At 32.1% G+C, this 22,890-nt stretch overlaps 1 protein-coding gene across 1 annotated transcript; it reads left to right on the top strand.

Moving 5' to 3' along the window:
* The first annotated feature begins 734 nt into the window (after positions 1 to 734).
* LOC149797339 (uncharacterized) lies at positions 735 to 22,194 on the top strand. The gene is made up of 7 exons (XM_089960396.1): positions 735 to 856; positions 6,438 to 6,800; positions 9,696 to 10,067; positions 11,031 to 11,147; positions 12,796 to 12,963; positions 17,232 to 17,334; positions 18,459 to 22,194. The coding sequence occupies exons 1-7, from the start codon at positions 814 to 816 to the stop codon at positions 19,012 to 19,014; spliced, it is 1,722 nt and encodes a 573-aa protein (XP_089816522.1). The 5' UTR covers positions 735 to 813; the 3' UTR covers positions 19,015 to 22,194.
* Positions 22,195 to 22,890: the final 696 nt, after the last annotated feature.

Raw genomic sequence — 22,890 nt, 5'->3', positions numbered from 1 at the left:
AACTAAAAAATAAAGAGGCACTATTATTATTGTGCGGTAATAATAATAGTGTCTCTTTATTTTTTAGTTCTTCCTTACTAATAGTAGGCGTTGATGGGTGATGGACGTGACGGCAGTAGAACCAGCTGATGGGTGCTGGACGTGAGGACAGTAGTAGCAGATAAGGAAGAACTAAAAAGTAAAGAGGCACCATTATTATTGTACGGTATTCTTAGGTCGCGTTCTCCGAATAATATTCCGTGTGTGGGTCAAACTTAATAAAAGAACTGAAGTATATCTGCAAAAGATCTTATAGCGCAATAAGTGCTTTTTAGTTTGACCTAAATATATTTCTGACATCTAACAATTCAAAATATGCCAAATTACGCAAACCTTCATATAGATTTTTAATCATCAGTGTTTGTAAAATCTGTAAAAAAAATTAATAAACAAATTGATACCGATAGGTCAAAATTTCCAGATAAGGTTCCAAAGCAGTAAGTATAAACTTTGTCTTCATCATGCACTGAACTCTTGTTTATTAAAAGTAGTTCTCTTTGAATAAACTGAGTTTATGTGGCGGATAATAATCGTACTCTGATGACATAATAGCTGTCTTCCACAAATAAAACAATACAATTAGTGAATGTAGTACCTATTTCAAATTTATTTTAACTTCCACGTACATAGTGGCGTTATCTGTGCAACAGGGAAAATAATGTAAACAATGCAGATATTCTTTTCCCGATCTGTGACAGACGTCGATACCGTCATTTGGATTTACTGACATAGTTCTTCACTTTTATTACGTCTGCACATCAACAGCAACCAGTCATGGAGCTGATCGTTTGGCTTTGTATTTCTTTCACATTACTCAGTAAGTAGACCCTGAAATCTGCTACAAGCCTTTGATATCGTTGGCTTTTTATACAAGAAAAAATGCGTTGAGCATTGTGTATGACCTGTAGGTGATACAGGGATGTTACAAGATAGTCCGGTTCTTTTACGTTTGGCGCTGAGAAGTTTTTTTTTCCGACCATGTGATGCGTTGAGTTTTGTGCTCAAATATAGTTAGGAAAAGACATAACATTTTCCAAAGTCAGTGTTTATGTTTCATACATCTTTGCCAGTTTGTCTAAGTTACGTAAGTGTGGTCACGCGTTTTCTTATGCTGCGAATTCCATCGCACTCGAGTTTTAGACATATTAAAGGTTTTGTTTGTCTCTTGAATAACGACCGAAATATCGTACACATTTAATGCAGCAATGTGTGTGCATAGATTCATCTGCAGTTATTCCAATATTACTTACTGTGAGCATGATATACAGACAGGTAGAGATAGATAGATAGATAGATACATACATACATACATACATACAGACAGGTAGAGATAGATAGATAGATAGATAGATAGATAGATAGATAGATACATACATACATACAAACATACAAACATACATACATACATACATACATATATGCATTCGCACAACGTTCTAACTGTACTGGGTACAATTAATGTTTCAAAGTTCAATTAAATGGTTATATTTATGATAATCTTTTAAAATCATTTTAGCAAATCTGTTAAATGGAACATAATATCTTTGTACTGAACATCTAAGGAAATTTATTTACAATATTACTTGGTAATGCCTATGTTGTTTTGTGTTTTGTTTAAACTTAGAGATGACCGTATTTGTTTTTCGTCTACATCTAAAGACTTGGGTGTTTGAAGACAGTGCTGGAATAAAGGCCGCTAGTATAAAGTATATTATGTGGACGAATTAATAAGAGACGTAGTAAGTTTGTTAATTGCCAGTACGTTTGTTAATTACCGGTACGTTTGTTAATTACGGGTACGTTTATTAACACATTACCGAAAAAACTTTGAATGCCACTAACTTATGCACAACATTGGATACTACTTATTTATTGCATATATTTTTCAATATAATATGTATATCTGTGTTTGCGCGTGTATGTTTGTGTGTTGGATTATAAGCTGTTGAATTGCAAGTGTGTGCATGTTCGTCTTTAAGAGTATGTTTTTATGCAAAACCTGAGTGTTAGTTGAGGGTTGGTAATGTCATTGTAGCATACATGCTATAGCCCACATGATTTGGTTTGCAAGGCCTTGGGAAAGGATTCTAAGGATAAATGTTAACTGCATGGGGAGGGGGTGAATTTTAAAGAGGGATGCTATCCTGGAATTGTGTGTGTTAGTCATCACATTAAAATTGCCACATGTGCCCTCTCTAGTTCTATCTGTCCTTGTGGAAGTTTTATGGGTATGTGCTAATTAATCTGTCATGAAATATTCCCGTATTAAAAGTTAGAAAATTGGTCAGACATCACAGTCAATCATTGCAATTCCAGATTAAATATCTTCTCATTGGAAGAGACACTTGCTATTCACCAGGGACGAAATTGAAAAGGCTGATATCTCAGGGTCAAAGAAACCGTTCAGCTTGATGCTGGCTATGCCGTTCTAGCATACATGCCATTGAGATATTTATTTTCTCTCTTTTGCTCTGGTTCAATAACCATTTTTAAATAGTCCTAAAGATGTCTTCGGACTCTATTGTCTCTTAAGATGAATATACTCCTGCAGTTCCCCGAAGACCTCGTTGTACAATGGGATTTGCATTTACAAATATGCACATAAGCATAGAAGAATTAAAATGCAAAATAAATTTCCACAACACGATATCCCAAAGATTATAATGACGATGGCAAAGCTGATGTTAGAAGTTTCATCACACAAAAAGGTTTCAGTGGCCGGTCATAAAAATACAAAATGTCATTTGCGATTGCTATTCTTTTATTTAAAAAAGTCAGTTGGAACTTAAAACGTCCAAGGAGACGTTTTCGATTCGTTATTTTAGCGCGCGCTCCTTCAGATGATGTAAACCGATGAGCGTATCTCAAGACAGCCATGTTCTAACATCTATTGAGAAATAAGACGTTTGGCGAATGGTTCATTATATTACCTCTCATTTAAGAGGAATAAAGAAATCCAAGGCTTTAGGCAAGAACTTAAGCGAAATAAGTCAGATTCTGAACGATATTGTAATTTATACGCAAACGAGAACGTACACCAGATACTCTGGAAGAAATGAATTGATGAATAAGCTGTAGTGGGGCAAGAGACGCGATTTTTTCTCAACTCAGAAAAATTTATCTCTCCTATGCGACTGGATATCCAAGCAGAATTGAACGTTTTTAGTCGATACACACACGATACGAAAAGCGAGGCATGTGAATTAACATATTAAAGCATCAATGCCGCTCGAAATCCAATATTAATACAAGGATACTGTCGCATTGTTATACTTTATTCAACGACGCTGCGCACAAAGAGTTGCAGAAGTGAATTCTTTGTCTACATCAATATATATATATATATATATATATATATATATATATATATATATATATATATATATATATATATATATATATATATATATATATATATATATATATATATATATATATATATATATAAGTTAAATCGTAAGCTGGGTCAGCGTTACGTAGGGTTACGTCTGCCACCAAATGTGTTGTTGATGAAATGTCATTGATAAGTCCTTCTATGACGGGTTTAAGGAAATTATTAAAGATATGTGAAAAATACGCATTTGAGAAAGATATCATCTATAATTTTAAAAATTCAGCCAACTTCTTTCAAATTACCATCACCTGCCCCTGTACACCTTAACGGCAATGCTCTTACGTATGTCAACAGTGATACGTATTTTGGTCATATTTTGAAATCCAATCGGTCAGATATTGAAGATATGATGAGACATTACTGATTTTTATGTACTCAAGCAAACATGTTTCTACCAAAATTTAAGAATTGTTCATTGAATATCAAAATTAGATTATTCAAATCTTCTTGCTGCACTATGTATTCTGTTCTTCTGTGGACGAACTTTAATGAATGTATGAAAAGAAAACTAGTTATTGGTTATAATAATAGATCGTTTTCTATTAGGTCTTCCTCCTAGATGGAACAGTACCTCCAACATGTTTGTAAATTATAATGTACTCAGTTTTGATGAAGTAATGAGAAAGTGTGTATTCTCAATGATGACAGGAATAGCTAGTAGTAAGAACTGTATATCAAAATCTCTTTGGAACTATGACATTCCTTTAAATTCATTTAAATTCTCAAATATTTAGCAGATGGAATAAATTACTCTTTGAATGTGTCACTTAATTTAATTCTTAACAATGCAGGGCACAATTAATTGTGTTGATGTATCTGTATACTTGTTTGTATGATATATATGTTCTTTTATGTTTACAATATTTATACTTTATATCCATATTTTAATTTAGATGTATTAACTTGGTAGTCTGAAATAAAGAATTCTTATCTTATTTTCAAACAAATCACCTGACTGAATTGACTCATTGCCTCTTGTCAATCACGTAAATCAAATATCCAATCAGCGAGTGTATTTAGACACGCCTCCAGACAGGTTGATTGTCGCGATAATGAATTGGTTATAGGAATATTTACAAACAAAGGCTTGTAGTCTCTGGCACAATCACTTAACGTGAACACAATTGATGGCAATGGCCACTTGTTTGTTTGCACAAAGATATTTAAGAAAAGCTTGTCCCGTCGATAATTTGGAGTAAAAAAAACAATTGATAAAGTATGTATAATGAATATGTGTAGAATATGGGTGGAAAACCTCCTAATATTAGGATGCGTATAATGTGTTTTTTTTATATAGGAAATACTGGACCCAAGATTGCATCTTAAAAGTTCAACCTTTACATTTTAATGCTGGTTTAAGCTACTTTTAACATTCAGTCATTGAGCTGTGGGATGAATATATATATATATATATATATATATATATATATATATATATATATATATATATATATATATATATATATATATATATACACACTCTTTAAAGTTTGAGCTCTTGTGTACTTTTTTTATTTATTTGTTTACCTAGACCACCTCTGTTTCATTCCTGGATCCACCACTGTATCACGGAACTGAAAGATTTTACATTACTAGCACATATATTGATTAAACACATCCCACCACCGATGTTAATCGAACATATTCTAGTTTCTAAATAGATGTAAATTACAAATCTGATTTGGTGTAAGCGTTGCTGGGATAGGGTCAGGATGATCCGTCGTCGGTCTATTCCCACCTACGAAATGTTTACTGTAGATATCTGTCCACCTTATGATTTTGTCAGTAGTAAAAGTTCCCCTTCCACAGGCACGCACCTTAACGCCCCCACTTCTAGAGATTGTTTTCCCGGTTTTGGAAATGGAATTCAAAATACACAGGTCACACGATCTGAATATCTACTATCGCTGGTTTATTTGTCCTACATTCTGTTGCTGAGTCTGCGAGCTATAAACAGGCGTGCTATTTTTAGCAATTAACAGTGTCGGTCGATCTCTGCTATACAGGATTCGCTCCAGCACATCTTAACAAATTGAATAACTGTAACACTTACTCACCTAAACGGAACACATTGCCTGCTTTGGCACCAATATTTCTTGCGGAAAAAAATGAGTTGCATAAAAAGGTTTGTACAGACTTTATTAATCGTTAGTAATTGAATTTGTGTTAGTTGAGTTTACATTTGTGTAAGTTATAGACAGTAATATGAAAAGCACCTATTGGTATCTGACATGTGGGATAGAGAAAGCTTGAACCGGTTCTTTATTTATATACAAGCGTTAATTTGTGTTTGTGTAATATGGATTCAAGACATCCCGATCTAAATTCTCGAATGAAAACCTTAATTAATACTAATTTCGATGCGACAGTCACGATTCTGGCTCCCTCGTTTTGGATATATATTTTTGCTTTGCTATTCTCAAGTAATGCGCACTTGTCCCAACCAGATTGCGGTATCCAGAATATGTCGTGCTAAAGACGTATATCTAATTTTTAAATATTTTGTTTCAAATTGAGATTTTACTCTGGGCAGTACAACGATTTTGGGCCATGCTTTTCTGTATCCTATTTATTTGTGTTACGAACAGCAGATCAACAGAAGAACGTCAAGGCCTTTGTTGAGTTAATTACATCCACTCAGTAGTTACACACACACACACACATACACACACATACACACACACACACACACACACACACACACACATATATATATATATATATATATATATATATATATATATATATATATATATATATAGTGGTGGGTGGAAAGGGTGTTAATTAAAAATTGTCAGGGATTTGGTTTAAAATGGAATATCTCTATACAGGCCAATTACTTGTCCGCTGGAAGCTTTTTGTCTCTGTCAGAGCTGATAACTGTTTCATGATAATAACACCATCTATGATACGACGTTTTGTTACGAAATATATCCCAACCCATACGACAATAACGCCTCCATTTTTCATCTAATTGCCATGATGAATGTTCTTTTATTTTAAGGAAAAATAGAAACAGAAGTTCTCAATCTCACGGCCTGCTACCGCCATGACACGTGTACCTGGTACAATTTGACCTGTTTGGCGACACAGAAGATTCGAGTTATTGCAGCTGAGCACAGATATAAGAATAACACACAATGCAGAAAGCTTCCGTGTAACAAAAGAAAGAGCTGCTGTCTCTTTAATCAAGGTGACTGTGCCGAAAACTACTCTGACCTTCAGTCTCTGACTTTGTTCCAGACGTGTTCAAGCAAAGAAAGATGTGGACCAGTCAAAGCACCACAGCTAACGAACTTCGCCTGTAGTAAAAATGTGTCATCACCGAAACGCCGATATATTTATGTCAAGTATGAATGCATTATAGGTAAGAGTCATTATATTTTTGACTAAATTTTTGTTAATATGTGCTGGTCTGTATATGTCGATGTATTTGTCTGTCTGTCTGTTTTTTGACCAATGTGTTTCTAATCTTTTGTGTGACTTGTGACAATTTACATGCAGTGTGGTATTTTTTCCTCTATTTACGACTTCGAAAAGTTGTACATCTAACCACACGCTTAATTGATAATCAAACTAGTTTATCCGAATTTGGTTGGACATTTATAATTCCATCATGTGAAACAAATTTTTACGATATTAAATATGAATAAAAGAAGAAAATATAAGAAATTTTACAAAAATACAATTTTGTATCGGTGTTGTTATTAATCATCTTATTAATCGTTTTATTTTGATCGAGACAACATAATGACAAGATTTTTGTAGATTTTGAAGAATACAATTTTTGTTGTTAGCAATGATATTGATCTTGATGGTTCAATAGATTTAACAATCCAAATTCGTCTAAACAATCCAAATTCGTCTTCTAAACAATCCAAATTCGTCTTCTAAACAATCCAAATTCGTCTAAACAATCCAAATTCGTCTTCTAAACAATCCAAATTCGTCTTCTAAACAATCCAAATTCGTCTAAACAATCCAAATTCGTCTTCTAAACAATCCAAATTCGTCTTCTAAACAATCCAAATTCGTCTAAACAATCCAAATTCGTCTTCTAAACAATCCAAATTCGTCTTCTAAACAATCCAAATTCGTCTAAACAATCCAAATTCGTCTAAACAGTTAACTATTTATTTTCATAACATGATGTTAAATTTGTTTCAGTATCTAACATTGGAAACAATTCTAAGTCCTGCAATTTCTGTTATATTGCCTGACTTACTTTACTTAAATGGTTTCACGTTTATTCTCAAAAAGTCTATTGTCCAATAGTGAAGTTAGTAATGGATAGTTGCAGCAGAAGGCCAAATATTTATCGCTTGAAAGCTTGCATATATATATATATATATATATATATATATATATATATATATATATATATATATATATATATATAACATGTATGTAGTATGTACGATGCATCAATGATATACCACGAAAAATATACATTTTAATGAACAATTTATGCAACGAATGGCATACCAGTGACACAGCGTATATACTATACACATACTGTATTTATATCACATACAAACACACACATTTTCCCTCTGAACCGAGTTAAGATATGCTCCATTCAACTGTGTAATGACCGAGTGAATGAATTCCTTACATCCGTGTCGAGTGTGTCCGCTACAAAATATAGTTCTATACTTTTTATTGTTACTCATAGTCACCTTTGCAAATTGATAAGTTGATTGTTTTTTTGTTTTTTTTATTCACATTGGTTAAATCAATATACGACACACTTATGACTTAAACATGACAGAAAGTTTTTATGAAGAAAGTTGAGCACTACAAACACGATTAGCTTCTTGTACACTGAACGATCAGGCATTCACGATGGAAATTAGTGTGAATAGAATCTGAGCGAAATGACCAACCAACAAGAGGTAATTAGAATATTTTAAAGTATTTACGGCTGATCTAAGTCATTATTCTGCTTTAATTAACATTACTACCGACCATACATTCTCTCTCTCAATCTCTCTCTCTCTCTCTCTCTCTCTGTCTCTCTGTCTAGAGACAGAGACACAAAGTGAGAAGGCGACCTTTTGGATATTTTCATATTTGATTAACAATACTCGATTTTTAGAACATAATAGGTTTAAGAAACAACAACAAAAAACAACGACAAAGCATTGATTACTCTTCAGTAATGCCTCTCAACCTATAAATTTAAGGTAAAGAGTCGACAAGTTATTGTAACTTTGTATCGTTGATATGATGAACACTATACATAGATCCCAAGGAAAATGTACACTTACCATTAGGACGAATCCTATTCTTGTAGATTACTTGGTGTAAGTTCAGATTTAAGGTTTTCATCCAGCCGAAATTGTTTTTCTCTCTCACTTCAGATTTCTGCGTATTTTATCCCGTATGCATGAGAAGGGAGAGAGGAAAGGAAAAAAGAAATGATTGCGATGAAATTGATCAATAAGTTAGATTTATTTGGAAAACGGGGATTATTTATACTTTTAATCGTTATTTTCATACGTCATTATTGCTCAATGAGTAAAAATTAATCATTGATCTATAGGCCTGCAGTTGAAAGAATGTTTATATATTCGTATTATTCGCCACGCGCGGATCACAATTTGATATACCAATAGCATTAATATATCAAATTGCTTTATACCAACACTTTAAAAGCCATGTTCGTTTTAATGTATGTGGTATATATATGTATATGTTTTGACAGATTTATCACATAAATATAAACCTTCTGTCACATATTTACCTTTGAAATGCAGTTTTCATTTAAATTCCGTATATATGTATGTATGTATGTATGTATGTATGGATGGATGGATGGATGGATGGATGAATGAATGGATGGATGGATGGATGGATGAATGGATGGATGGATGGAACTATGCATGCATGCGCGCGTGTGTGTGTGTATGTATGTATGTATGTATGTACGTATGTACATATGTATGTATGCATGTTTGCATGTTTGTAATGGTGCCTCAAAATGGAACATAAAATATATATGAATGGAGATTGCTTATGTTAATTTCTTGACTACTTGCTTCCGAAATTGATAACTGTATTTTTGTAAAGGTAAAACTACATTTTCTTTAAATCTCCATGTAACTTTGATTAAGACCTATTTATATACCTGTGTAGTTTAGTTTAAATATATCTTACCTGGCTGAATAAAGGAAATTTTAAAGAAAACATAACGTGCAATCTGCATGCTGGTTTCATGAATAATTCAAGTTTTTTTTTAAAGTAATAATTGTCATTTCAGAGAGTGAATTTATTGATATCTGCGATAAACCAACAAGAGCTAACTTATCCGAAGTGAATATCATCCTATTTAATAAAACTCAGTCGACATCGTATGGAGTATCAAGATGTACGTGCCATGTTAAATCAGAAGGGACAGTAAACTACCAACTAGTTGACATCAGATTCTTCAAAGCCAACGCAAAAAATGGAACCCACAAATGCACCAATGGCACCTTAACAATCAATGGGCTGTCTATTAAATGTAGCGGTGACAATAAAAACTTTATGTACTATAGATCTGACAACTTCTCTGGAGTACTTCAAAACAATAAAATCGAACTTTTATATTCTGAAACGGATAAACCTACAATGGTCTGGATATATTTGAAAGGTAAGATTTATTCTTGGGAACTATGCATTTGGAGCGAAACTTCCTTAAAGATTTTAAATTAAAAAGAAAATATTTCAGTATGGACGTTCCATAAAAAATAAACGTTAATTATTCTTTGGGTAATTATTTATTGTTAAATATTTGTATTTTACTATTTCATATCAGACGAGAAACAAAGCTCCTAAATAACTGTGTTCTTAAAGAGTAATAACAACATTGTAGCACATCAGAAGAACCCGGATGATCATTTCACCCTAACACGATTTTGATGAAACATTTTGATAACGGAACAATTTAATAGAGTGTAGATAATTTTATGATATCATGATTATAGTACTTTATAGATCGCCATTTTCACTTTGTGATTCTGTTTTTTTCCTACATCCAATTCCGAAAATTCGCTTTGGTGAAGCTGAATGTTTTCAGGTTTCTTTCAGCGAACCAGTAAATTATTTTTTTCTTTCTTTACCTATTACAGTAAATACGGGCAATTATCTGTAGCTTGATTCTATCAATAACAGGCTGTTTCAGGCAAAACAATAGTTATTAAATAATATTATTATGATATCGAAGTCACCACACATGTTAGTAAAAAAGTATATTCGATTTGTATATCGATTTTGAAAAATACCAATTAGAAATGTTACTATTCTGTAAAGGATTATATTTTTTTTATTAGAATCATATAGTGTCAGCATTAATCAAGAGAATTATTTAGTCTATAGAGAATAGAAAAATAAATGTTGATATTGATAATTCTGTAACATTATAGGTTAATATCTGCTTATGAAACTTTTTATAGAGGGATGCTCCAATGCTCTATTCACTATGAAAAACAGAAACCTCTAACTTGTTATTTCAACCTTTTACAATTAAACCAAGGATTGATTACTTAAAAGAAGAACAAAAGTTACAAAACATTTAGTTATAAACGGCATTCTAAGGATCAGATATTTATTTCAGCTTCAACGGACAATTTCACCATTAGCTGTGTTAATGACTCCTTTATGGTTTCGTCGACCACAACAACACCTTCACGTGAAATGAAGACAACTTCCTTAAAAGTCGACATGACCAACAGTAAGCTCGATGTCAATTTATTGCTGTTGTAATATTCTCAATATGATATGATATATTTATTTTTATGTTAATTCTTCACTTAATTTAAATTAAGTAAGCGACGAGACTTTGGTGACTTAGTAAGGCTTGGGAATGATCGTATTCTGAAGAAAGTTTAATGAAATCAATGAATAACGTGTTACGTCTTTGTTTGAATTGCTGATTTATAAGTTAAAAATGAATAACAAATTAATTGAATTGCTGATATATATAAGTTACAAATTAATAACAAATTAATTAATCAGGCAAACCTAATTTCTTCCTCATTCTCGTTCTCCTACCATTTGCAGGATATTTTTTATGTGTACATTTATTAGTTTAGTATATATGTGAACACTTTCCATCGCTTCACTAGTCCTACAACAACTTTCTCTCTTTGTAAAAAGAACAAATTAGAAAAGGATAATAAACCAAAAAGTGCATATAGTTGCATATAGTTTATCTGGACAGTCATTTTACAGAATTACATTTCATTAAATCCATACAATACTTTCGACTATTAGCAGCTGTGAACTACATTGTTCATGCTGAGTTGGGAGATATGGTTTATCCGAAATCTCAGTTCATTGGGGCAAAACGCAACCTATAGGTAGTCATATACTTCAGTCTTTCTTGCATTTTCATTAGTTCCGTTTTGTTCTTAATTGATTTGCTCACTATCTTAGTGATACAACTAAAATTTGTATACAGATTTAAGACGTTTTATTTGTTATGTTTGTCTAAAATTTTGACGACATTGAATCAGATGTTTCTTTATTTTACAGAAACGATAGTCATCTCATAAAGAATGTCGTTCGCAAATTTGTCCTTTTTGTATTTTTTGCATCTCTTTATTTGCCATCTAACTGCATAATCATGTACATATGATGAACGATGAAATATTCTTTATAGATTCAAAAAGTGAGACGTTTTATCATACTACAAACATTCAGTGAGGGGAAAATATATCTAATTTAGCTTTAGAAAAGCAAATAAAGGAAATATAATAAATGTTAATAAACAGGATTGAATAATATCTTATAATGTATGCTAGTTTTGTATATTATAACTGTGGGGCATGGGTCACATTTTAAAACGAATGCAGAGAGCAAATAAACGCCATTTTGTAATGACCAATGTTGCCGAAACATGAATATAAAGCCCTCGTTAAAGCACTATACCTTTCTAGTAATGTTCGACTTCTGTTTTCGTCAAATAAATTTATCGCTGTATGTTTGGCACCATTTGCCTACTTAGATATCAGAAAATTACGACGTGGCGTTTTGAGTTACTCCTTAATGATTGTAATTCTTCAGTAAATGTTTGGAGTGAATGCGTATGAATAAATTAATGATAAATGACAAGCGATGACACATGGCTGTCAATGCAAAACCAACATGGACAGTGGTCACACTGAGGATCACTGATAAGCCATAGGTTAATGACAATTCTCGATCGTATTATTTTTCATACCTTTACAGAGTGTGTAGTAGTCACATGTCTGCACAATAGTTGTTTTGTTCGCTTATGATGCGAAATACCTTCATTTGTTTAGAAATACAAAATGCTTTTGCATGTGCAATATAAAGTTTTGCACACATTGATCATTGTTTTGTCAACATGTTACTAGGTCAAACAACGACAATGAGTCCAAATGTGACGTCGGTGAAAAAGAGCACTTTCCTGACACAGACTGCATCCGTATCAGAAGCCACGGTGACGTCCTCTGAAATGAGCAACAGATCCGACTCGAGCCCACCTTACACGCAGAGTATAAATGAGGCTACGAATGATCAAGGTATGCAGATCGTTTTAAAGCCAACGACCTTAACATGTATGAATTTCCTATTAGGGTTTAGGTGCTAACTATTATTATTTAATCAATTTATAATTTATTTAATAATTCACAGTTCCATCTAACACGTATTAGGCATTCCTTTCTGGATGCAGTTTATATTCAAAACTGTATTGAAAACCATAATGTATATATTTGTACTAGAACAAGTAAAATCAATAATTTGATGGCTTTATTGCATTAAAAATTATACATGCTTAATTAAACTGAGTTAAACTGAGTTAAACTTATTAAGGCCAGGTCAGAATATATTATTCCTATTTTGTAAGAAAAGGAAAAATATAACTTCAGACATGTAAATAGAAAGAACTAACAGCTCTGGTCATTTAATTATTGAAGAGCATGCAGACAAACAAAACACGCTCTCCATACATTTGGTCATATAACCACTATAGACTTCTTTCTGTTTTGCGAGATATTCAGTTAGTTTACTGCGTCATGTTACCATAGTGTAACAAAGGAAGCAGGCAACTGGGAAAATTCTCCTCCATCATGTCCATCCTTACGATTGAAAGACTTTAATCACATAAAGGAGGTCCATGTTAGAACTCCATGGTCTTAAACTAAGTAACACAAACAGCTAAAACAACCAGTTTTATAAGATTCAACAAATAATTTAGTTCCCTAGAATGCTGAGTGAAAATTTAAAATGAATTTAAAGTATTGTGAATTAAATCCCTAAATAGTCCTAAACGTTCAATCACAAATCCAAGTTAAGAATTCCAGTAGTATTCCGAATGAGTTCCAATCAAATAGGCACTTTTTAATTCCAATCAATAATTTTAATAAATAAGTCATCTCTAATAGCAATTGAAACACAACTTAAATTGATCCCATGAAGACCGCTGTTAAGAAAGACAATGAACTCTGAAATAAACAAATGTATATACTCCCCACCTTATTTATATCGCATTTTCTAAATCTATTCTATCATCTTAACGGAATTTTCCATCAAATTCGTAAACAAGATCATGTATGTTTACTTAAACTTTAGAAAGCTACCCGGGAAAGGGCAGGTAGACCATGTTTATTTTTTTTACTGGAGAATACCAATATCCTGAATGCAGATCCAGGTAAACATGTTTACCTCTAAAGATTAATAATAATCTTAATATATAATGTCAAATCATAGACAAGAATTATCTATGCAATATGTTGTTTCAAAACAAAACATAAACATAAACATTAGTCAGATAGTCCTGACTCCTACCCTCAATTATGGACAAAGGTTCTTCACGCTATACAAATTATATATATATATATATATATATATATATATATATATATATATATATATATATATATATATATATATATATATATATATATATATATATAATCATGGATAAAAACCATCACACAATACAGATTGAAGATATATAATATTTATGTTTCAGAGCCCAGGCTATGTACATACAAGAGTTCTTGTTTCCATAGTGCACCATTATTTTAATGTAAATGATAGATTCTTAAATTAATTCCGAGACAACGGAAATCAAAATTCCAATGCATTGTATATCACGCAGTAGAAAAATACAATTATCTTAAACCAACAAACATCACCGAATTTGTATCAGCCATTAGAAGAAAGAAATGTAAATCATGACATATGTTGAATGGCCAATACACCAGCAGCCTCCGTTATAACATGTCATCCATGGTATATAGTCTTTGACCATAATACGCTGATGCTGACGCGTCTTCATATCGTTTAGTAACTTTCTTGCGAGATTAAAGAATTTAATTTTGGAAGATTATGATATATCACCATTTACATAAATCGATCAATCTTTGTTACATGCACATCGATCCATTCATCCATCCGTCCATCCATCCATCCGTCCGTCCGTCCGTCCGTCTGTCCGTCCGTCCCTCCGTCCGTTCGTTCGTTCGTTCGTTCGTTCGTTCATTCATTCACCAATACGATGACTTCAATATTATCAGACACATCAATAAAGAGTATTTTATTAGACTCTAATTTAAATGAATTCCAATTTAAATGAAGCCTGGTGGTTAAAGCGTCCGACTCGGATGCGGGAAGTCGTGGGTTCGATCCTTGGCTGAGTGATACCAAAGACTTACAAAAATGGTACTAACAGCAGCCTCGCTTGGCGCTCAGCATTAAGAAGTTAATGTTAGGACTGGTCGGCCTGGTGTCAGTATAATGTGACTGAGTGGGAAATCATGCTACATGTCTGCGACATGATGTCCCAGTGCTAGACAACACTATAAACTGCAACACTGCAGACACCGTAGCGATATGACTGAAAAAATGTTAAAGTTACGTTAAAAATCTAAGTCACACGAAAACACACACATCATATTAAAGTTCTGCAATGTTCGCAAATCAACGGGTTAGTAAATATTTAGCTATTAGTATATACGTATATTTCATCCAGAGTGACACCAAAATTAAAAGAAAGACATTTTATACTAAAAAATATAATTTTGTGCAACTTTGCATTATTAGCGAAAAGACTGGAATTTATTATTCATGTCATTTACCGTAATTGGGACAAAGAGTTATTCCATCACAGTATTATAAAAACTAAGAAGATGACTAACATATATAAGGTAGATAAATATCAAATATACGTGCATTTATTTCAGCGATGCCAATTAAGAGAGACAGGGGGAGCAGTACCTAATTATTAATAATTCTACGGATACTATATAAATAACTAAATATAATAACTATACTTGACATCAGAACAGATAGATATATGTTAATCTATTAACATATTGAAACATATCCTCGATGAATTCTACGGATAATACATAAATAACTAAAAATAATAACTCTACTTGACATAACATTAGAACAGATTATTATATGTTAATACACTAACATATTGAAACATAGCCTAGATTAATCCACTTCAAAATTGTTCTATGCAATACTCATAATCTAAATTTTTAAATTTTTCATTCGATCCAGTTTTAATAAATAAACATGCATCAAACAACTTACTTTTCATAGATTTACTTTTGCCACCAACCTAACTCTTATCTTGGAACCATACAAGTTATATTTAAAACAATCAGTAGATCACGTGTGATTTTAACATTCTAAAGTAAAACTAAAAAAGTTTAATGCAAATAATGCTTAAAAAAGACTTTAATCCGTACAAATTCTGTTTAACAAAATCTACACTGAAGTGTGTCAGTGGGAAGTATTTTGGCCATTGACCATTTAGGCCATTAACTGTTTTGGCCATTGGAAATTACATAGTCTTCTAATCTATGATTCTTTAAAGCATCTACAAACGGGTATATCATAATCAGACGTAGTCCACTGCAGCAATGATTTTACACGATTTTATTTATTTTTATTTCTCGCATTTCCTTTTTATTTCTATAATTAAACTCTAAAAAAACTTTGAAAAAGAGGGAAAGATCCCCAGATGATATTTATTTAGAGGATTGTGTAAAGATAATTTATTTGCGACCATTTCAGTACATTCCAGTACTTATAAACGTCGTTTTCCAAAATATGTTCAAATTCTTTTATATGCACTAAAGAAAAATGTAAAACTCAACGAATATAGGTCAAGCTAAGGGAAGAAACATTTTTCAAAACCTGTTTACTATAGCAACGCCGGAATGTGATTATTTTCTAATTCAATACATCGTACAAAAAAGTTTCCAAACAAAAACCTGTCTGATCATTATTGTATCAGTCTATATAACTACAGACTTCAGCCTATGAGCAATACTCGCAGATGCAGTTTTGTATGATAGTTTCAATACAGCAGGAGAGGTCTTATCAAGCATCGAAAGGTGCGACGGGGGGGGGGGGGCGGCTAAACGTTTTGAGTTTCTTTAAGACAGATTATATTTAAATCAATTTATTCAAAAATAAACAGACTTGTTGGGAAAGAGACCTGATTTTGTCTATTAAAATTTCAATGAATATCTTCAGTGATATCGAAATTAGATTTTGGGGCCCGCTGTCCTCATTTAGCCCCGGGCCCGCATAGCCCTAAACTTGAGCTGAGCACGGATTGGAACAATACTGAATTTACACGGCGATTGTGTTTTAGAAAGTTTCAGATACAGAAATTTTGAAAGACATGTACCCGCATAATCTTCTTTTATAATATTGTTATCAACGGTATTTGTTTCATAAATGTATTCAGCACTATTCCTTTAAGTGGAGTGTTGTTATATTTACTATATAATTTTCTAAGCAAAACGTTTTTTTCGTTTAGATCCACAAAGCCATACTAGATCGCTCTATGTAGTGTTAGGTGCTGTTGGAGCAGTAATTGTAATTATAGCTGTAGCCATTCCAATTGTCATACTGTGTAAGAGGTATGTAAAATGTTGTGCTGATATGCCTACACAAACAGTCTTAAAGCCGTGATATATGCACAAATACTTCTAATGTATGTATGTATGTATGTATGTATGTATGTATGTATGTATGTATGTATGTATGTATGCATGCATGCATGCATGCATGCATGCATGCATGCATGTATGTATGTATGTATGTATGTATGTATGTATGTATGTATGTATGTATGTATGTATGTATGTATTATGTATGCATGTATGTATGTATGTATGTATGTATGCATGCATGCATGCATGCATGCATGTATGCATGTATGTATGTATGTATGTATGTATGTATGTATGCATGCATGCATGCATGCATGTATGTATGTATGTATGTATGTATGTATGTATGTATGTATGTATGTATGTATGTATGCATGTATGTATGTATGTATGTATGTATGTATATATGGATGTATGCATCTATGTATGTATGCATGTATGTACGTATTATGTATGTATGTATGTATGTATGCATGTATGCATGTATGCATGTATGTATGTATGTATGCATGTATGTATGTATGTATGTATGTATGTATGTATGTATGTATGTATGTGTGCATGCATGGATGTATGCATGTATGTATGTATGTATGTATGTATGTATGTATGTATGTATGTATGTATGTATGCATCTATGTATGTATGCATGCATGTATGTATGTATGTATATGTAAATATGTACGTATGTATGTAGGTATGTATGAATGCATATAATTATGAGGTTGAGTGGTAAAATCCACATTATGCAGAGAAAATGTTAGTTTTTTTGAAAACAGAAATACATCTTTTTATATAATATCTGGAATCAAGCATGTGTCGTATTCTTTCTTTCAATAGACGTTGAAATGCAGATGAAACTAATATGTCCATTTAATATGTAAATGTTGAACTATATTTAAAATCTTTATGAAAACGAAAAGTTGAAAAATCAGCCCTGTCCTGTAACATTAATAAAATAATGCAACTGATATGGTTATATAAGTAATAAACATTTGGTGAAATTCATAAAGTATTGGGTTTAGCTAGGACGACACATGTAATTCCTTTGAAGTATAAAGATGCCTCAAACATTTCATTTATTCAAACAGAAGATGCAGGAAACCTGTAGAGAACGACATTTCGAAACAGGATCTACCAAACGCGCAGAAAAGTTCTAGCTTTCAAAGTTTCAGACAAACAGACACAAGCATTGCAACGATTGAAAAGTTCCCTAATGATAGAATAAATAATGAGTCTCCATTAACGTATTCCAACCCTCTTAAGAAAATGAAGGATGATAATATTTCTACAGATGAAAATAAAGATGCCGGAAACGTGTCTTCTGACGAATATGACAGAATCGAGTTCGAGATGAAGCGTGTGAAGAAGAGTCCAAACTACGATACGTTACCGACACTGGAAACAAAGGTTGACGATCATACATATTCACATATATCATATCAGGCCAAATGTGTTCCTTCCGTGAGTGCAAACAAATATTCTCATTGTAAATTAGGCAAAAACGTGGTACCGACCGACAGTCGTTCGAATACGGCAGGGGTCATATATAAATCTTTTGGTGAGAGCGAACACTCATGCGCAAAGTATAAGAATGAGAAGTCCACAAGCAGAAATGAAGAAGATTCATACAAACAACCACATTGACTCAAATAAATCTTCTAATCCAACAGGAAATGAAACGTCAGAGAAGTATAATCATACATAAAACTGAGCACGATTTCCATCAAACCAGATGCGGAAATCAAAAAACCAAAAAAAAAAAAAATTACTCCAAGGTTGATGTAGGTACTAAATTATCTTCTAGATATCCACAAGAGCAATGAATAAAGGCTGTATTTGGAAGTGATAATTATATCGACTTTAAGCAAGGCAACATCTATAAGACGCTGAGATCGAAAGCCTAAAAGTACACTGTAGCTCTGCATAACAATAAGTAGGAATACTCGAATAAAAATAACAACAAAGCAAAGGAAAATTTGAAGTAGACTAAAGCATAATTACCACACAAGATAATGCGAATTCTTCTCACCCTGATTTGGAAAACAAACCAACAGACTTTCAAGCAATCTATGTGCATGGATGCTGCAGGAAATAAATACATTTTGAGCAAATTTTATATAACAAGACAAATATAAATAAATCGTTTTGCTCCCCATAATTCTTCACATATGATAATTATCGTAATAATGTTTAGTTATTTTATCTTTGACATACATTTTTTGATTCATTTGTTTCACTTTTTATTATTATAATGTAAATTGATAACCCCGATGAGTCTTAAAACATATCCATTGCATGCATTTATCCAGTTGTTTGCCAATAAACAAAGACATATTGTATTTAACATTCGACTTCTTTGATTGAATCAGCTGGCAAGGCTACTGCCCTTGATTAGAATAAATGTTGACACATAAAATGCTTGTCCAAATCTTACAGATTAACTATGCTCTTGGCCAATCATAATTTTTAAATGAGAAAAACCGCTTTGATGTTTTGTCCCTTTTTTCTATAATTTTGCCAGTAATTTAGAAATACACTTTCTGCTATTTTGACAATATAGTTACATTATGCAGGCATCAATACTATTTCTTTTTCAAATTTAATTTCGTTTCATTCATTTACAAAACTGCATGCCATTTGAATTTTACAATACTGCATAACAATATTTACCAATAAGTCTGATCACTATCAGGTCTCGTCGATCTAGTTTACAAACTGTTACCGCCAGTATCTTGTCATTTCAGAATAACGTTCTTATGAAGATTTTGTTTTCCATGATGTGAGAGGGTCCTAGTGTTATATAAGGAAAGTTAAGAAATATATAAATGCAAAGTATTTTAAGACTCAAATATTTTATGGTCGGGTGATGTTATATTTTGTCAGATTCATACATTTCCTTCCGATAAAAGTTATGTTTTTAATTTAAATAATTAAATCATATATATAATTGAAAGAAGCTTTGTTGTAAAATTGATTTATCATACAAAAACTGAATGGGATAATCTTGGAAGATTTATTTCAAAATTAATTAATTAATTAATTATATTATATTATATTATATTATATTATATTATATTATATTATATTATATTATATTATAGATTCAGTCTGTAGCTTTACTGTGAAAATTTGGCAGAAACTTTCAAAATAAAACTAGACAATACACGAGCTAGAGATAAATACTACCTTGTGTACGAATGTTTAAAATAGAACTTGTGATCTCTTTGAAATACCGTCCCAATGCATCTCGACAGAATACCATTTTATTTTTATAACAGTTGTGTAGTTAACGAAATGTTCTGTAATTATAATTGACATTAGTAAAATTATAACATTATTAACTAACATCATTAACGAACAACCCAGAACAACAGCAATAACAAAGATGACTATGATGATGATGATAATAATAATAAAATAATGACGATGATTAGTAGGAGGAGAATCTTAATAAATTATTGAGTATACAATGATCTATTACTATAATAAAAGGTCTAAATATTAGATATATAAAGTTCATATTTACAAGAAGTGTCAAATAATCTGATAAAATTATTAAACTACTTTTATGTATGACTGATTGATTTTATATTTCACGTTAGTACTGTAAGTATGAAAGGTTTTGTCCCATAAAGACACCATTAAGACGATGTTTTGAAGTCTTGTAGTCTTGATATTGAAAAAAGGAATAGATACGATCATTACATGACATTGCGAAAACTTGTCCATATTGTTTACTTAACCAATTTTGTCCCCAGACAAGTTTAGTCTGGTTAAATAATTTTCTTGGCAAGAAAAACATAATTGAAAAATACATAGAGGTACCGCTGGAGAAGTCATTGAATTCGATCCATTTTCCTGAAAATAGGGGTGACCATTCTGGGTTCTATTAAAGGTGTGCAAAGATTTAACTGTAGATATATGACGTTAGATCTTTATTAATCAATTAGAGAATATCAATAAAACTGATAGAAAATTACAATGTTTGCATAAACTAAATTCGATGACAGCAGTAATGGGCTTCATATCAGATGGAATACAATGAATATGTGCTATCTATAAAACAAAGCAATTAAAGGCATATTTCCTAAAGTAAAACTCAGACAATTAAACAAGAAATCCAGAATATAACCAAAATTTATTAAGAATATTGGCAACACGTCATTTAAACACTATATAAACTGATTTAGTCCATAACCATTCGATTCATTTCCACTGAACAAAGAACTTTTGACATTGTTGGACAGAGCAAATGATTTTGCAAAAATCGTGAGTGTGAGCGCCCGTCTGATTATTTATTGATACTGAAGGTCAACCGGGATTTTCTCATTACCTTGATAACAATTAAGTTAACAATAAGTGCAGTTAAATTCATTAAAACATATTGTCTCCTCCCTCCATGCCTCCCTCACCCATGGAGTCTAATAATAGGGCATACACAATGTTTTATGAGCTACTGAACCATATATCAAGTATAGTATTTGAAAGAATGACGGTCGCTGATTTACTGAAATTAATTACCCTAATTTTTTTTGTAATGTTTCGGAAGAGGTCTGTGTATAAATAAATGGTACGCATTAGTATCCTTGAACATAAAGCCATTTCAATTTTATCGCTAGGCTGCTGTTGTTAGATCTTGTATATACGTGAGTGTTAAATGTATAGAAATTTGCTTTCATTTCAACCGTCAATGAACAATGCCTTCTTGTCAATGCAATTTTACTTTTCCTTGATTTACAATTGCTGATCTTATGTATAAAATATAATCGTATTGGCAAAGTTTAAAAGAGGTTTTAACAATAAAGATTGTCTTTTTAATTACAATTTTAGTGTTAGACTTGTCATCATACTGACACATGACACTGCCTATCACCTAATGACTACTTATACGACTTGACATAATTAGAATCAAATAAATTCTATAATTGTCTTGAAAATTTAAAACGAAATATCAAGAAATAGCAAAGTGACTGTTTCAACATTGTCCAGTATCTTGGAAATACAAGGAAACCTCAAGAAACTAAAAGAGTTGCCAATGGTTGATAGTTTTGCATCGTGCAATAACGCCGTTAGGTCAGACCATCGTTGCCATAGACTGCTGATACATTTGAAAACAAACCTATCTTTTTATGCTGAAACAGCAAGTGTTGTTATTCATATTTCCGGAAAACTAGTGTGCGTTCTCACCATATGCCTCTAATTACGGAGAAGACCCTTGGCAATCAGAGACGAAAAAATGTACATTATATATTGCGTATAGACACTGAAGCTGCTTAACATACGGACGTTGCAACTAAGCCTTGACGTCCTATCGTATTCAAACTTGTATTTTATGATCTGCAATTACATGAACACTCTTTACATGTCATCATGTTGCAAAGTTGAAGCAAGAACAGCAACAAAAATATATTTTGACACATTTATATTCTTGAGAAAAATAATTAAACGATAAATGCATGTGATACAGATCATTTTTATTGAACAATAACACCAGTGTACATATTACTGGTAGAAATGAAA

The sequence above is a fragment of the Sinohyriopsis cumingii genome, chromosome 6 (genome assembly GCF_028554795.1).
Source record: "Sinohyriopsis cumingii isolate HCF-2022 chromosome 6, ASM2855479v2, whole genome shotgun sequence".
NCBI lineage: Eukaryota > Metazoa > Mollusca > Bivalvia > Unionida > Unionidae > Sinohyriopsis > Sinohyriopsis cumingii.
The sequence above is the reverse complement of the archived record's forward strand: the minus strand, read 5'-3'. Positions and strand labels throughout refer to the sequence as shown.

What these genes read in the sequence shown, in the direction of transcription:
- LOC149797339 (XM_089960396.1), top strand. Translation starts at nt 814, where the DNA reads ATGGAGCTGATCGTTTGGCTTTGTATTTCTTTCACATTACTCA. An exon ending in AAAAGTCGACATGACCAACA is followed by an intron (nt 11,148 to 12,795) that starts GTAAGCTCGATG and finishes ACATGTTACTAG; the next exon opens with GTCAAACAACGACAATGAGT. An exon ending in ATTGTCATACTGTGTAAGAG is followed by an intron (nt 17,335 to 18,458) that starts GTATGTAAAATG and finishes TTATTCAAACAG; the next exon opens with AAGATGCAGGAAACCTGTAG.